This window comes from Chelonoidis abingdonii, chromosome 5 (genome assembly GCF_003597395.2).
Source record: "Chelonoidis abingdonii isolate Lonesome George chromosome 5, CheloAbing_2.0, whole genome shotgun sequence".
Lineage (NCBI taxonomy): Eukaryota > Metazoa > Chordata > Testudines > Testudinidae > Chelonoidis > Chelonoidis abingdonii.
Window position 1 is genome coordinate 115,585,253 of NC_133773.1, and position 15,769 is coordinate 115,601,021.

At 43.0% G+C, this 15,769-nt stretch overlaps 1 protein-coding gene across 1 annotated transcript; it reads left to right on the top strand.

The window, feature by feature from the left end:
- The first annotated feature begins 1,282 nt into the window (after positions 1-1,282).
- On the top strand, positions 1,283-2,284 carry FGFBP2 (fibroblast growth factor binding protein 2). The gene has a single exon (XM_032773933.2). The coding sequence runs from the start codon at positions 1,347-1,349 to the stop codon at positions 2,241-2,243; it is 897 nt and encodes a 298-aa protein (XP_032629824.1). The 5' UTR covers positions 1,283-1,346; the 3' UTR covers positions 2,244-2,284.
- Positions 2,285-15,769: the final 13,485 nt, after the last annotated feature.

A 15,769-nucleotide genomic window follows, 5' to 3' on the forward strand; every position in this document is an offset into this window, starting at 1 on the left:
GAAAGGCTAATTTGGCTTAAAATAAGGATAATTCCAAAAACCTTTGAAAGCATAAAATAAAACTGAACAGCAATACCCGTTTTATCGGGAATAACGTAAGTTTTTCACTCTTTGGTCAGAAATGGAAATGTTTCGATGTGACATATTTGCGCTATAATAAAATATAAAAATATAATATAAATATAATAAAATTAATAAAAAATATATAAAATATTAATAATAATAATATATTATACACGGATATATATTATATATGGCCTATATACTATATCCCTATGTTTGTGCGGGTGTATGTATGTATATATATATGTATATGTGTATATGTATATGTATATGTGTGTATATATATATATATATATATATATATATATATATGTTCAAAATTGTAGAATTTAAAAAGTTTATTTTTAATTTGAGAAAATTATTCCCAATCCATTTAAATAAACAAAAACTTGGTTAAGTAACCTGTATTTGATTCATAAATAACTATTTTATTTCATTTTAAGTGTGTTTTGAGAAGTGTAGGAAGCGCACTGGGTTAAGATGTGGGCTAAGATCACATTGGAAAATGGATTTTGTCCTCCTTACAAAAACTGATGTACTGTTGGACTTCATTGACAATATTGGCTCCAAGCAAGATGAGAAACCCAGAAATAGAATGAGAGGTATTGGATTACACTGATAAACCTGTATGAGGAAGCCCATAAACCCCCTGGCCACACTCGATATGTCTACACAGCAAAGAAAAACCCATTGCTGGCCCATGCCAACTGACTTGGCTGCAAGGCTCTTTCATTGCTGTGTAAACTTCTGGGCTTGGGCTGAAATCGGCTCTGGGATCCTGCGAGTGGGAGGGTCCCAAAACTCAGCCTCCAGCCTGAATCAACACAGTAATGAAGTAACCCAAGACCTGTGAGCCCAAGTCAGTGGCACAGGCCAGCCATGTTTTTTTTTCTTTGCTGTATAGACATACCCAGTGTGTCCTAAACTCTTTCCTTAGTTAAGGAATGTACTTTTGATTTTCCACAGTATTCCATGTTTCTAGTATTGGCACAATAAAATATAAAAGCCACATGCTTACCAGTGCACATCCACAAAAAACATAAGGGTACCACAAATCCATTTTTATTAATTGAATAATTTTTAATCTTCTGGACAAAACCTCATAGGTGTGATTTGGCTGACCTTCTGACTACTTCCATGTGGTCATACAATATCTGGCATAAAGACAGCTATAAAATAGTTGGAGAGTGGAAAATATCTGTTAAAATCAAAGGTGATGTGTGCATTTTGGGTAGGAATGTGCTTTTAAGTTATACAACTATCGTGCTCTATTTAGCTGCAAGATGTGTCTTGTTACCTTCTTGGGAGTTCACAGGTTATTTGACATTCCCTTGAGCTATAAATTATGGGTATATGCTTACACTAGTGTGGTTTATTTAAAAAAAAAAATACTGGCCACCTTGAGAGAGAGAGACTTCTTTGTGCACGAAACCTTTAAATTGTGGGCAGACAGTTGCTTGTTTCTTTTGCTTTTTTGGACTGAGTTGCTTCAGGATCTTAGTCCGTGTTTCACCATGAAGACTGTCATCCTTCTTCTAATGTTGATCTGGTGCATGGGAGGATTGGGACAGAAACAGACACAAAAGAAAAGGAGCAATGGTGAAGAAATCCATTTTCAGACTAAAGTCAAAGACGCTTGCACAATGAACATGAGTGGTAATGGGGAAATGAAACTCAGAATTGAATGCAAAAACCAAGGCAAGTCTTACTGGTGCGAATATACTGGCAAACCATCAATTTGTCGTCCTTTCAATAACAACCCAAAGATTTATTGGAACCAGATTGCCCTTGAACTTAGAAAACTCCCAAACGCTTGCCAGTCCACTCTAGTGCTGAAGCCCAGCATGTGCCAAAAGGCTCCCACAGATGCTCACATGAAGCAAGTAGCTTCCAGCATGAAGCCAAACCAGAATCCTAGCCAGCAAGCAGATACAGCCAATCAGGGGAAATCAATCCAGAAACCCTCAGCTTCTCTAAAGCAGGTTAAAGAAACCCAGGCAGGGAAAAGCTCTGCCAAAAAAGCAGAGAGACCTAAACCATCTACACTACCTCTTGTAAAACCAACACAGCATGGACAAGGGTCGGAAAATGAGACTGAAGTAATGAAGTTGGCACGAGAGCACTGCTGGGAATCACTGCACACTTTCTGCTCCTACATCATCAGCATCTTTAAAGGTTAAGAATTGCTTCAGGTAAAGCTCTCTTCAGTAATATACAGCCATAACAGAATCTCTTCACATTGGTGGGGATTTTTTTTTCTAAATTAAGCTCAGGGCTCTTTAAGGATATAGATAGGGATAGTATACTGTGTAATTAATTCAGAAACTGTAACCAGATCGGAAGAATTTGTTCACCTTGAAGATTTAAACTTGTTGACTGTTAAGGGATTTAGGGCCTAATCCCATGAGGTGCTGAACAGCATAATCTCTCATTTGAAGTCAATAGGAGTCAGGGGACCCTAATACCCCTCAGGATTGGGCCTTTAGTAAGAATTAAAACCAGAGTGCCTGCTATCTTAGTTAATAATAAATAGTACTATTTTCAGAATTACTTTCCAGTATACTACTGTGTGTGATACAATTCTTAACCCAGAATCTCATCAATTCCACTTGTATAAACTGGATTTATTTTCCCTCCGAAATGCATGCTGCTTCGATTTAAAAAAAAATAAAAAATAAAATAAAAAAAAATATGCCATCTCATTAGTTTAAAGGTATTGCATGCATCTAAAAGCACAATTTAGAGAAAGAGACATTCAAATTCTGAGAACACAAGGGTTGTTGACCAAAACTACTCGTTAATATTTAATTACCTTTAAAACTATTTTATGGAGTTTAGAAAAGTTTACCTACTTTACATACATAAACCAAAACGGACAATTCTTTGAATATTTCTCATGGAAATGAGAGGCAATCACATGCTAAAAATGAGAGAGGCGATCGCATCTTTGCTGCTATAGTTTGGGCGTAAAGACAAAGCCGTCACAGAAGTAATCAGAGTTGTACCCACTTGCATTTTACCTTGGAGACTACCAATAGCTGTCTACAAAACCTGATGAGCTTTCCACAGGAATGGAAATGTGTACAGTGAGAGCCAGAAAGTTAGTTAATTTTAGGTGTGCTTAGACTGCTGAAGATCCCAGCTGTGCTTAATAAAGCAAATTGCTAAATTACTAATCTTTATTTTCTTTTTTATTTTGCAGAGCAAATTTCTTAACAGCTGAAGAGAGTTCCTTACTGGAGTTTCTGTTTAATACCCTTTTTTAGACTGAGTTTTAGTTTCAAAATGGGACTATAATTATAAATCTTGTAGTTACTTTTTTCCTTTGCACTTCTAAAATTAAACCATTTTAACAAGTTTTCAAGACAGTCACCAAAGATGCATGAAATTGGAATGATTGTACTGAAATTAAGATAAACTCTCCTATATAAATTCTTTGAGTCTTCTAGGTATAGATATAATATATAGGAACATGACTGCATTTAATCTGAGATGCCAGGTTAACTTTGTTTTAAAGTGCTACATTTTACTATTCGTGCAGCTTTATTTTAATGAGCATTTATAGAAAGAAGAAAGCTGTAAATAATGCTCCAGTTTATGCAACCAATAAAATAATGATTTTTTGAAAATATCTTTGTGTTTTGCCACAATCTGTGTCTGAATAGTGATTTACATAATGCCAATGCCAGTGTCTGAGTACTGGGTTAGATATCTCTGGAGGAGGAAACCACAGATCTCAGAATGAGGTGGCAAGTGCTTTCCCATGCTATGATGCTGAGAAACTTCAATTGCAAAAACTGAATGGAAAAATTTGAAGTATAAATATAGTCCAAAATAGAATATAAAACAGAGGCAGCCCACAGAATGATGCTTTTTTTTTTTTAATTCACTGCTATTGTGAACATGTAATGAATAATCTTCACTTATTCTTGTCTCCATATTCTGTATTTGCAGGAAGGATTTGGAAAGGGATAATGGAATATTCAGGTTCTCGCAAATGTACAGATCTGTGCACTTGCAAAATTACACATTACTTCCATGCAAACATCAACATCAAAAACTCGGCCAGATGCTGAAAGGATTAACTTGTCTTCATTTAGGCTATTAGAATTTACAAAATACATTACTCTATTATTAGTCCGCTGAAATAGTTTTTAACAAGTATCCCACTTTGCCCTGGTCCCCTACAGGAGTCTGAGACACACAACTGGAAAAATGGATAGTTTGTTTCACACTCTGATTCTGCAAATATTTAGCCTCTTGTGCAACTTTACTCGCTTGAGCACTTCCACAGATGTGTCTTATACTGAAATGCTAACTAGTGTTTCAGGGGAGAGTTTTGAAGAAAGAAAAACAAGTGACAAAATTGAGAGAGAATCTTTAATAGTACAGGATTAGTACAGTAGCAAGTACACAGAAGGGATGAAAATATTTGCCAAATAGTTTGATATAAATGCATGTGCCAGGTCTGAACTCTGATAAAACAGGTGCTCAAGGAACATTTGATCTCCATTTTAAAGTTAAAGTTGTAACTATCACCAGTAATTTCAGTTATCTTTCCTAGCTTTCTGCTTCCTGTGGGGGGCCTTCTGATAGGTACCTCCAAACATGGGGAGAAGTGAATGCAGTTTTATATCCAATTCTCAGACTGTTTTATCATGCCTATTACTCTGGTGTTTGGGCACCATACAGAGCAATCTTTTAGGGGAATAGACATATATTTATAAGTAAACTCTGGTAAGAAACAAAACATGGTCTTTTAAAGAGAATTAGGCTGCAGTGTGTTTATCATACTTTAAAACATTTTTTTGGAGACTGCACATGGCTGCTTGCGCTCAAACAATCTATACTCCGTAGAATAGCTTCCATTTCTTCTCAAGTAATGTTTAGACATAGCAGAACTATTCCAGAAATGTGTGTGAATTTTCCAACAAGCAAGGTGTTTGACATGAGTGATTCTGTATGTGAATATATGCAAATGTGGGGTACAGGATGGGTGAAAGGGTCGAGAAATGAGGCCCAGGAAAAGGAGCAGAAGAACCTGAATGAATTGAAAATTGTCAATTATAAATACCAGGACATCAGGGAACAGTTACTCTGAAATGAAAGGCAGTCTGGGAATACCAACACATTCCACCAGTGGTCTTCAAAAATGTGTGTGTGTGTGTATATATATAAAATTATAGCTTTGCAACTTGAATTCTGCCCCTGTCTGCCCAAGTCCTGCTACCTGCAAAGTCAACACTGGTGCGTTTCATTTAGCAAGGTAGGCATCCTTCCCTTTGTACAGTGTAAAACTTTACTTTAGCTTGCAGACTTAATGGCTGCAGGCACATTCTCCGGAAGCTTTCTTCCTACATAAATATGACATTGACCAACTGCAGAGCTGAAGTGTTAGTGTGCAGATGAATGGGTGTGCAGGTTACAAAAGAGCATTAGCAACTACTCTGAGAAGGTCGGCTGAGCAAGCACATCTTGAGCGGAGCTTAGCTGCCATCATGATGCCAGTGTGTGAGTTGAGGGAAAGAGGAACAGGAAGTGGTGGTCCCAGTAAGAAACTGCAAGTGGAAATCGGAGGGGACTCCATATAGTCTGCCTTTCAGATCCCAGCCAGCCAAAATGGGGGGAAGAACCCATCACTGAATGTTAGAGGAGTCTAAATAAAAACTGAGCTTTCAGATCAATTAAAACTGAAGGCTAGAAATGAAAGAGGACTGCACCATCTTAGTTGGAACTATCATTATTTTTTACACGTTATGAAACTCTGGCTTTCTAAAACTTCACAGTTATTCCTATGCTGGACATGATGGCCACTTGAAGCTTCAAAGAAGCAGTGGAATAGAGTTCTGGTCCAGCTGCTGCCACCTGAGCTACAGGAGAGTCCCCATTAGCTGCTCTGGAATAGAATTATTGTTGTTCCTATGGAGAGTTCTAGACTTTTTACAGCTATGTAAAAGCACCAACTTCTAACAATAAATTAGGACCTATCATCTTAATTTGTTTATCTACTAAAAATTGGCTCGTGCCACAACAGCTTCATCCCTTTGTCTCCTCCCTGAACAACTCTACACAGGAGAAATCTAAGTAAAAACAGATGAGTGAAGAGTGCCTTAAAGGGTCAACAAATCTAGCTTCTGTTGAAGTAGGAGGGAAGTGAGCTCAGTGGCCAGGAGCGCTTCACAGAGGAGAACCCAGCTGCTAGCATGCTCCCAATTAAGCAAGTGGGCCTGTTAATTTGAGTACTTCTATTGATAGCTGCCATGGTATCATGCTCAGAGGCCCTGATCCAAAGTCCATGGAAGCTCCAAGTAATTTCAGTGGCTTTTAGATCTGATCCAGAGAGGTGGGGGGTGTCCTACAAAGGGCTCTTTCTATAAGTCTATAATATATAACTAAACTATTGTTGTGTGCAAAGTGAATAAGGTTTTTAAAATGTTTAAGAAGCTTCATTTACAAGTAAATTAAAATGCAGAGCCCCCTGGACTGGTGGCCAGGACCTGGGCAGTGTGAGTGCCATAGGTTGCCTACCCCTGATATAGAGCTTTATAGGTCAAAGTGAACTGCATCTAGAACTCAACGTGCAGCCAATGCAGCTCATAAGTATATTATGCTTGTTGTGTGAAAACACTGATTAATAAGCAGTCTGCCAGATGCCACACTGCCCACAGTTTCCGGTTGGTCTGAAGATGTAGCCACAGTGTAGTCCTCTAGTTTTGAAGTGAAGGAGGCCTGTAGAGCTCTAGCAAGGTTTGCCACAGCAAGAAGAGGATGCAACTTGTTCTTGCCAAGTGCAAATGAATAAGGGAATTGTAGCTACCTTCTTATCCAGAAGGAGCTGGGGGTTGATGACTCTCAGGCTGCGAACCTGGCAACGGGGTACAGATGAAATTTCCTTTTGGGTGGGGGGCTGTTTTCTTTCTTGCCCTCTCTCTCTGTAAGCAATCACCTCTTCTGGGTGGACTGTTAGCCAGCTAGTCGTCTTCATTCCACACTCCAATCTCCGTGAGAATGTTCCACTACTCTGAGAGGTTAGGAAGAGAGCTGTGTGTCATAAACTCAGCAAAGAAACCACAATGCTATTAAGCCTTCTCTCTCCCTGTATACATTGAACCGGAGGGAGGACAAGACAGGCCCCTACCACATGATCTGTGTGATGTAAAACAGTATAGGGCCTATGACACACATTTGAACACCTTATTCTGAAAGATGGCACTTTGATATCAGGTGGTAGGCACCTTCAATCAGTTAGATTACATTAGGCAATGGTATGTGTACTCAACAGTCAGGTAATTATTATAATCTTGCTTTCAAACATTATAAAATTGGCTGTTAATTGCCCATGTTCCATTCTCTAATAGCGTTATAATTGTATCAATTAAATTTCCATTTAATTGCTTGCGTTTAAAACTGCAAATGCACAGTAATGAAATTGGCTACCATTTTGGTATAAAAATGCCATTCATTCATGAAAAGAGCATTTCAAAACTGTTTGCTGTAAAAGTTCAGTGCAGTTTGCAAGTACTCTGTAAATGAATGAACCCTCCTTTGTTTTAAGATAACCTGTTGGTCCCCACACTAGACAGGGAAATCTACACAAGTGGAGATGCAGTCTCTTTATTTTCTTGGCAGACAACTGAAGGTAGTGCTGGTAACCAGGAAGACCTGAATTCCAGACATAGCTTTCCCACTGACTCAGAGTTGTCGGGTAAGCCACGTGACCTTAGTGTGTCTCCTTATCTGTAAAATGAGGTTGGTAACAGTCTTACATGGGTGAGTGGCATGAAGACTTGCAGTAGTTTGAAAAGGTAAAGCACTCAGTAAATGCCAACTGTGTTTAAAAAGCACAACAGAATACCCAAAAGGATATGTGTATTATACACATAATTGAGAATGAAATGGAGAAAATATGAGAGCATTTAAAGATTCCACTTACTGAATTCCCCTGTCAACCTGTGTGTATTCACAAAGAACTTGTTGGATCAGCTGTTTTATCCTGAGTAGAGCGTGGGAGAGATTTTCCTCAGTTTCACTTATCTCAGTGGTTCCATACTGTGCGGTTTTATGGACTCATTCATGTGATGCCTAATCTGACACAACTGGGGCCTGATTTTAAGAGGTACTGAGCATCTGCACATCCTAGTAAAATCAGCAGGGCTTTCAGGTGCTGAGCACCACTGGAAATCAAGTCTTGTCTCTCTTAAATTGGGCATTCAAACACTGAGGCAATCCATTCACTCAAGCTAGGGCCTGCCAATGCTTAGGCCCCTCATACTTAAATGCAGCTCAAGTGTATGCCTAGATAACATGTTATTGTTTCAAGCTGCTTTTCTATTAAGCAGCCATTAGGTGAACTTGCCTATGCAATAGTGCACTTTGGTGATTTTTGAGAGAAATGTTAAATTTTGTTCTTGGACGCAGCCTTTTTCTGCTGATCAGGTTACAAGCTTGTGTTTTGTATGTCTAATTTTTCAACTGATATTATCGTTTCCAGTAAGGTATTTTTCCATCCGCAAAACATATCCTGAAACTAAGTGTGAGAAAGGGGGGTTGGGGAAAATGTTCCTTTCTGTCTCCAGTTGCTGCTGTTTCCTGTTTTCTTTTCGGTTGGTCTAGTCTGCGCTACACAGGCTGTGTCAATACAGCTATTCTAGTATAGCCCCCAAGTATAGATGCAATGTTTATGATAACATAAGGAGTTTTTTCACCAGTATAGTAACACTGTCTTCTTGAACAATATCAGCCATTTTGACAAAGCACTCTTTTGTCAGCAGAGCTGCAGCTACACTGGAGGTGTTGCTGGAATAGCTATGTTGGCTAAGGAATGTGAGTTTTTTTTTTCACAACATAGCTATGGTGACAAAACTTTGTAGTGTAGACGTGCCTTTGTCATGCAGTTACTTTTTCCCCACTTTTCCTTGTTTCTTTGGGTTAAATAGGATATAGCCCAAGAGACTTTTTAGCCATATCTGTTGTTCTCTACTATCCCTCAATAAATAGCAAAAATGGCCCCATCTGTTCTTTTTCAGACATCACAAATACATTTTCACAGTAGCATTTGCATGTTGTGCACTGAATTACACACTACTAGGGACCAAGCACAGAGGAGACAATAGCTATCATCAAATAGTTCCATTGTCAGCTAGTGGACAAGAAATTGTTGTGCTGAGAATCTATTCTCAAATTCTTCACAGCTTGCATATACAAAGTTTATTGAGTAGGTGTTAGACAAGAGGTCAGTTATGGATTTTTCTAAACAGTTACCCTTCTGTATGTATAAAGCAGCTAGGAAATGGGGCCGATGCTTGAATTATGAAGCCCAGAGCCTGTTGGTGAAATATATTATAAAACAGTTTGCCTAACAAACTACTTGCAGTACGTAGTCAAGCTGTAATAAGTTTCTAATTCCTTTTGACCTGCAAAAATTATAGTCAAGAGAGAACAAAGCCACCTTTTTAGGGCTGGCTACCTCACGAACTAAGCCAGTCTGTTACGATTTTGAAGGCTGTGTGTCAACTCGTGACTACTGCTGCAAGTAAAAATTACCATGTAAATTATGAGATTTTCCTCCTTGCACTATGCATGTAATATGTTGGGTCCTCTCCATGCTTCTGGTGGCACATGGGTTTCCAATAAGATTAAAGAAGAGATCCATCTTCCCCTTTCAGATAACTTTCCACCTATGAGTCAAGAGACACCACGAAGGCCAGAGTCTTCCTGTAACAGAAAAGGTTTAACAATATCCAGATGCTGATCCCCACAGTTTCATACATCCATTTTACCTGCCACGAATGGGTCTCCTAGTATCATATGTAGAAGAGTGTTCCATGGACAAAACAGCCTGTGCAGGTGCATTGGGGATTGCTCTTATGAGCCTGGGACCATTTCCAACATGAGATACAAAGCACAGTGAAGCTATCCTTTGAAGTGACACAGTCGCTCATTGGGTGGAAATGGAAAGCCCATATCTAATAGTAGAATCCTCTCTTTGCAGTCCAGACCCCAAAGTCCTGCCCATGGATGAGGAGCTCATTTGATATACTACAGTACACAGAGAATGAGGTCAAGGTTAGAAAGGCTTCAGAACACTTGTTTCCTATAGAGAGAATTGATCATGCTAGGACTTCCAGGCTCATGTGTGGAAGAAGCACATCTTGATACAACACAAAACTGTGAAATACCTTTAGATAGCTGACGTGTAAATGCTGACATGATATAGATCTTCTGTTTGTCGGAATATTACTCAGGTTTGTCTACACTATGAAATTAGGTCAAATTTATAGAAGTCGGTTTTTTAGAAATCATTTTTATACAGTCGATTGTGTGTGTCCCCACACAAAATGCTCTAAGTGCATTAAATCAGCGGACTGTGTCTACAATACCAAGGCTAGCATTGACTTCCGGAGTGTTGTACTGTGGGTAGCTATCCTGCAGTCTCCACTGCCCACTGGAATTCTAGGTTGAGATCCCAATGGCTGATGGGACAAAAACGTGTCGCGGGTGGTTCTGGGTGCATGTCATCAGGTCCCCCCTCCCTCCATGAAAGAAACGGCAGACAATCATTTCACACCTTTTTTCCCCGGTTACCTGTGCAGACGCCATACCGCAGCAAGCATGGAGCCCGCTCAGCTCACTGTCACCATACATGTCCTGGGTGCTGGCAGACATGGGACTGCATTGCTACACAGCAGTAGCTCATTGCCTTTCGGCAGCAGATGGTGCATTACGACTGGTAAGCTGTCATCGTCGTACTCCTGCATGCTCTTTTAGCCGACCTTGGTGAGGTTGGTCAGGGGTGCCTGGGCAGACATGGGAGTGACTCAGCCAGGTCATTCCCCAGTTGTACTGCACTGTCTTCTGGCGAGCACCCAGGAGATGGCTAGCAGTCGTACTGCATCATGGTAAAGTTTCCTACTATGGAGGCTAGAATAAGGCTGCCCTCCCCAGAAACCTTTTGCAAAGGCTTTGGGAGTACATCCAGGAGAGCTTTATGGAGATATGCGTGGAGGATTTCCGCTCCATCCCCAGACACGTTAACATACTTTTCCAGTAGCTGTACTGGCCACGAATGCCAGGGCAAATTAATCATTAAACACGCTTGCTTTTAAACTCTTAATATTTACAAAAGGTACACTCACCAGAGGTCTCTCTCCACCTGCAGGGTGTGGGAGCCCACCTTGGTGCAGTTCAGGGAGTTTACTGCTTCCAGTCCAGGTGAGAAACAGATCCTGCTGTTGGGGAAAACCGGTTTCTCCACTTCCTTTGCCGTGAGCTATTTTCAACCCCTCATCATTCATCTTCCTTGTCCTCAAAACCCACTTCCATGCGCATTCCTACTCCATTGATGGAGTCAAAGCACAGGGTTGGTGAGGTACTGTGGCTGCCGCCCCCAGAATGCATGCAGCTCATCATAGCAGCAGATGTCTTTGGGCCTGTTGACCTGGAGTGGCAGTTTGCCTCGCTGTTTTTGGTTAGGCTTGCCTGAGCTCCTATATCTTCAACATGGCACTGCCGCGGATTCCCTGTTATAGCCTCTGTCCTTTATGCCCTTGGAACTTTTTTCAATTGCTTTGGCATTTCGTTTACTGGAATGGAGTTCAGCTAGCCGAATTCATTCTCTCCCATACAGCCGATCGATTTGTACCTCCTGTTCGGTTCATACTGGAGCTCTTTTGCGATTCTGGGACTCCATGATCACCTCTGCTGATGAGCCTCTGCTCATGGCACCTGTACTGAGCAGCTCACAACGCTGCCAAACAGGAAATGAAATTCTAAAGTTCGCGGGCTTTTCCTGTCTTACCTGGCCAGTGCATCTGGTGAGAGCGCTGTCCAGAGCGGTCATAGTGGAGCCACGCTGGGATGCTCCTGGAGGCCAATACGTCAATTGCTATCCACACTACCCAAATTCGACCGCAAGGCGATTTCAAGCGCAATCCCCCTCGTTGGAGTGGAGCAAAGAAAGCAATTTTGAGCCCTTAAGTCGAAAAAAGCGGCTTGTTGTGTGGACGGTGTGGTAAACGTTTGTCTCAAAATGATCTGACTTAGAGTTTCAACATCTGAGTGTTTACTGTGAACCTCCCCCAAGCTGATACCCAGCTTCATCTATCTCGCTGCCACCAACCAGGATTTTAGGGTCCCTGGTCAACCCCGAGGTCACCCAAACCTTTTCCTTGCGGGGACCCCAAGACCAGAACCCTGGGCGTCTTCCCTATCTCAAACGGGAAACAAGTCCTCCCCTTGTCTCCTCGTTATCTGCTCCCTAGCTTTCCCTCCCTGGGTGAGCCTGGCGATTGCCAGTACTTAACTCCTTTAAGGCAAAAACAAAAGAGGGAAATCCCTCCCCCTGAAGGACGAGCATTCAAATCTAGTAAGCTAATATAAAGAGATTTTCCACCCCCCGTCCTGAGCTCATCAAGAAAAACCAAAAACCTCAACCAGGTTTTAAAGAAACTTTATATAAAGAAAGAAAATACCAGAAAATATAACCACTGCATTTAAGATGTCAATACAGCTCTTGCGGTATGAAGAATTATGAATAACCAGTCTGATTCAAAGATAGCCAAATTAAAACCCGTCCAGCACAGTACAAACACACATGTCATACAACACAAAAGCATATAAGAGCTGTGGCAAAGTGCCGGTACTGTTCTGCTGGGTTCACGCTTTCTCTTCTCTGGGTAGGTTCAGGGTATTGCTTGCCTCTGACCAGTTCTTAATCACTCCCCTAGTGGTCCTTGGAGGAGGGGAGTGAGAGGGAGGGACTGGGCCCGCCTCTACTCCAGGTCCAACCCACGGCCCTGGGTTGTGGTGAACCACTTGAACTAGCGGTTCTCCCCTGGGTGATTCTCCTCTCATACCCGTCAGCTGTGAAGGGCTTCTCGCCTCTCTTCTATACAAGCCTGGTGCCCCTTACCTAGGGTTTCTGTTGGGCTTCCCAATCCCCGCAGCACTCCTCCAAACTCCTTTTCTCTCTGGACAAACTCTTCTCTTCTGCAATCTGCACTCTGCTCCAATCCAACCTTTCTCCTTCAACTACCACCCCTGTCTGACTGAAGCGGGGTTTATATCCCGATGAGCGTGGCTAGGAGTCAGGTCTCTAACTGGGAGTCAGGTGCTCTAATTGGCACAGCTGTCTAGTTAATCTAAAGCAAACCTCCTCCCTTGGCAGGAATAAGGCCCCTGCTAACACTCTATGCTGCCCTCTGGCCATGGGGTATACCATTATCCCACTCCCCCCTCCCACGCTCAACACCAAGGGTGTTGGCTACTCGGGGACAGAGATGGCAGTGTTGGCTTGAAGAGAGCCATGCAGCTTTTGCCGTGTTGGCTTCCAGCCCGTATGCTGCGACCCGAAAGATGGAGAAGGTTTGCAAAGAAGGAACCACCTCGTCACGTCTGCGTTTCTTTCCTTTTCCATGCATCCACTGGTACGGGGCCGTTACTCATTTGCAAAGGTAACCGCCAGCCAGGAGATAGTAGCGGGAGCAGTTCTCCATTAGTCCCCATTTTTATCGCCAGACATTCCTTTTCGAAACAACAGGCGTATTTTTGTTGGCCCTGGGAGCGAGCTTCCGGACCTGAGGGTACAAGATGGGGTTGCTCTCCTCCCCTAACCGCATCTGGGAAGGACGGAGGCACCTGAGTGCCCAGCGTGAGGCGGTCCTGATCATGCGCATTAAATTCCTTCTCGGAAGTCTGGGGCCATGAGTACCGATGGAGGCGCGCGGTGGCTGGCGCGCTGGAGGGAGTCTTGGTCGTTGGCCGGAGGCGTCTGAAGAGAGTGGTAGTTCTGAGTGGTGAATGTGCGTATGAGGATGTGGCGTGGAGAAATTGAGACCTGGAAGGTGAAGAGCAGAGGTTCGGGGCGGGGCGGGGTGTGCGGGGGCGGAAGAGGGAAAGAGGGGGGGGCTGGTGGGATGGCAGCAGGTAGGGCTGGGTCAGCAAGGATGCTGCAAATGCTGGGCTTCCGCCGCATCTGATCGCACTTACCACTATCTCGGGGCCTGGGCCGCAGCTTCTTATCAGATCCGCCCAGTCGAATGGCCCCGAACTTCTTGTGGCCAAAATGAGAGGAAATGAATCAGCGGATAGTTAATTTCCAACTCATATCTAAATGCTTCTGACCTGCTTCGTCTGCGATTGGTTCGATGCCAATCTTGATGCCTCATCCACCTTGTTCATTGGCGGCTTCACACCCCCTCTCCCTACAACATGCCCGAGGTATTTGGCCTCAGCTAGTTCCTATCACGCCAATTTCAAGGATTAGCGGTGAGACCAGCCTTTCGCAAAGCGTCCAGCACTGCTTCCCACTTTGTCAGTGTGACTCCCAATCAGGCGCCTATGTATAACTATGTCATCTAGATTAGCAGCTGCCCCATGATTGCATGGGTCGTAATAACTTAGTCCATCAGTCGTTTGGAATGTGGCAGGGGCCCATGGAGGTCCGAAAGGAGGACGTGTGTAGCTGGGAACAGGCCATCGGGGGTGAAAAAGCAGTTCTTTGTCCCTGACGACTCCTTGGCACAGGACTATCTTCCCCATATCCCTACTGAGTCAGATCTAGACGGTGTAAGGTATTATGGCCTATGCCTAACTGATCAACCAAAGCGCGTCAAAATGCGTACTTTGTTGTGGGTATCGGTTTTATGGCTATCGAAGTGGGAGACTTTCATTTCAATTTCCGTGACAGTCGTTTACAACAACACTCACCCAAGTGCCATCAGGCATTGGGAGAACTAGTACGATCGGACTTGGACCACTGGCTGTGGGTTCTTCATGACCCCGTGAGTTCCAGCATCTTTCGCTCACTTGGCCATCGCTGAGTGTCTTCCCTTTTAGCTTCGGTCTTCGAGTATTTGGTACATTACATCGTCACTCCTTACTTTTCCCCGGGGCTTAAGTACAATATGATGTGGACTAGCTGCGTTCGACTGTTGAGTACAGAGAGTAACGTTCCTGTTCCGGTGGATCATTTCAATGACTTCCATCCGTTGTTCTGGGTTAAGTCAGAGCAAATCTTTACCTGCCTCCTGCGGGGCATGTCTGACCCCTGAGATGTGGAGTAGAAAGCTCAACGAGTACCAGGACACGCATCTCGTCATGCGCTAGGGCTATCAGTAAGATTGAATGTGGTTATATTTACTCTGCTTCCGGCCGGGTGGACTGGTTGTCCTACAGATCTACACTTCACCTCTCCAATGCTCTCCACTATCTTACGGGTCCGTGCCAACTGGCTAGGAGTTTGCTTCCTCTGTGGTCAAGAAAAACTTCAGGCACCCACCAGGACTAACACCTCACCCGTTCCGCCGGCTGACAAGTCTTTCGCATTTTCGTGCCGTCCGCGGTTGTAGTATGATCAACAGCTTGTGGCTCTTGTGCTTTCTAAATGGTCCCGTACTATCGGGTTACTCGGAGTTATCCGCTCTCGCATCGGGTTTTCATCATATATGTCTCCCATATATTCATCTCCTGCGGTGGGTTGTTCCCCTCCCAGTCCTCACTTAGGCGATATCCAAAGTATCCACGCATGGTCGGACAGCACATGGGAAATTATAAGAGACTCAAAAGGGAGAAACCCGTGACGCCGGGGGGAACTTCCCGTTGTATAGCGAACAATTAGATACGGCAAAGAGAGAGTGTCCCAGTCTTCCATCCTTGTGCTACCACCTTCCGTATCATCTTTTTGATGTGGTATCATTGAATCTTTCGA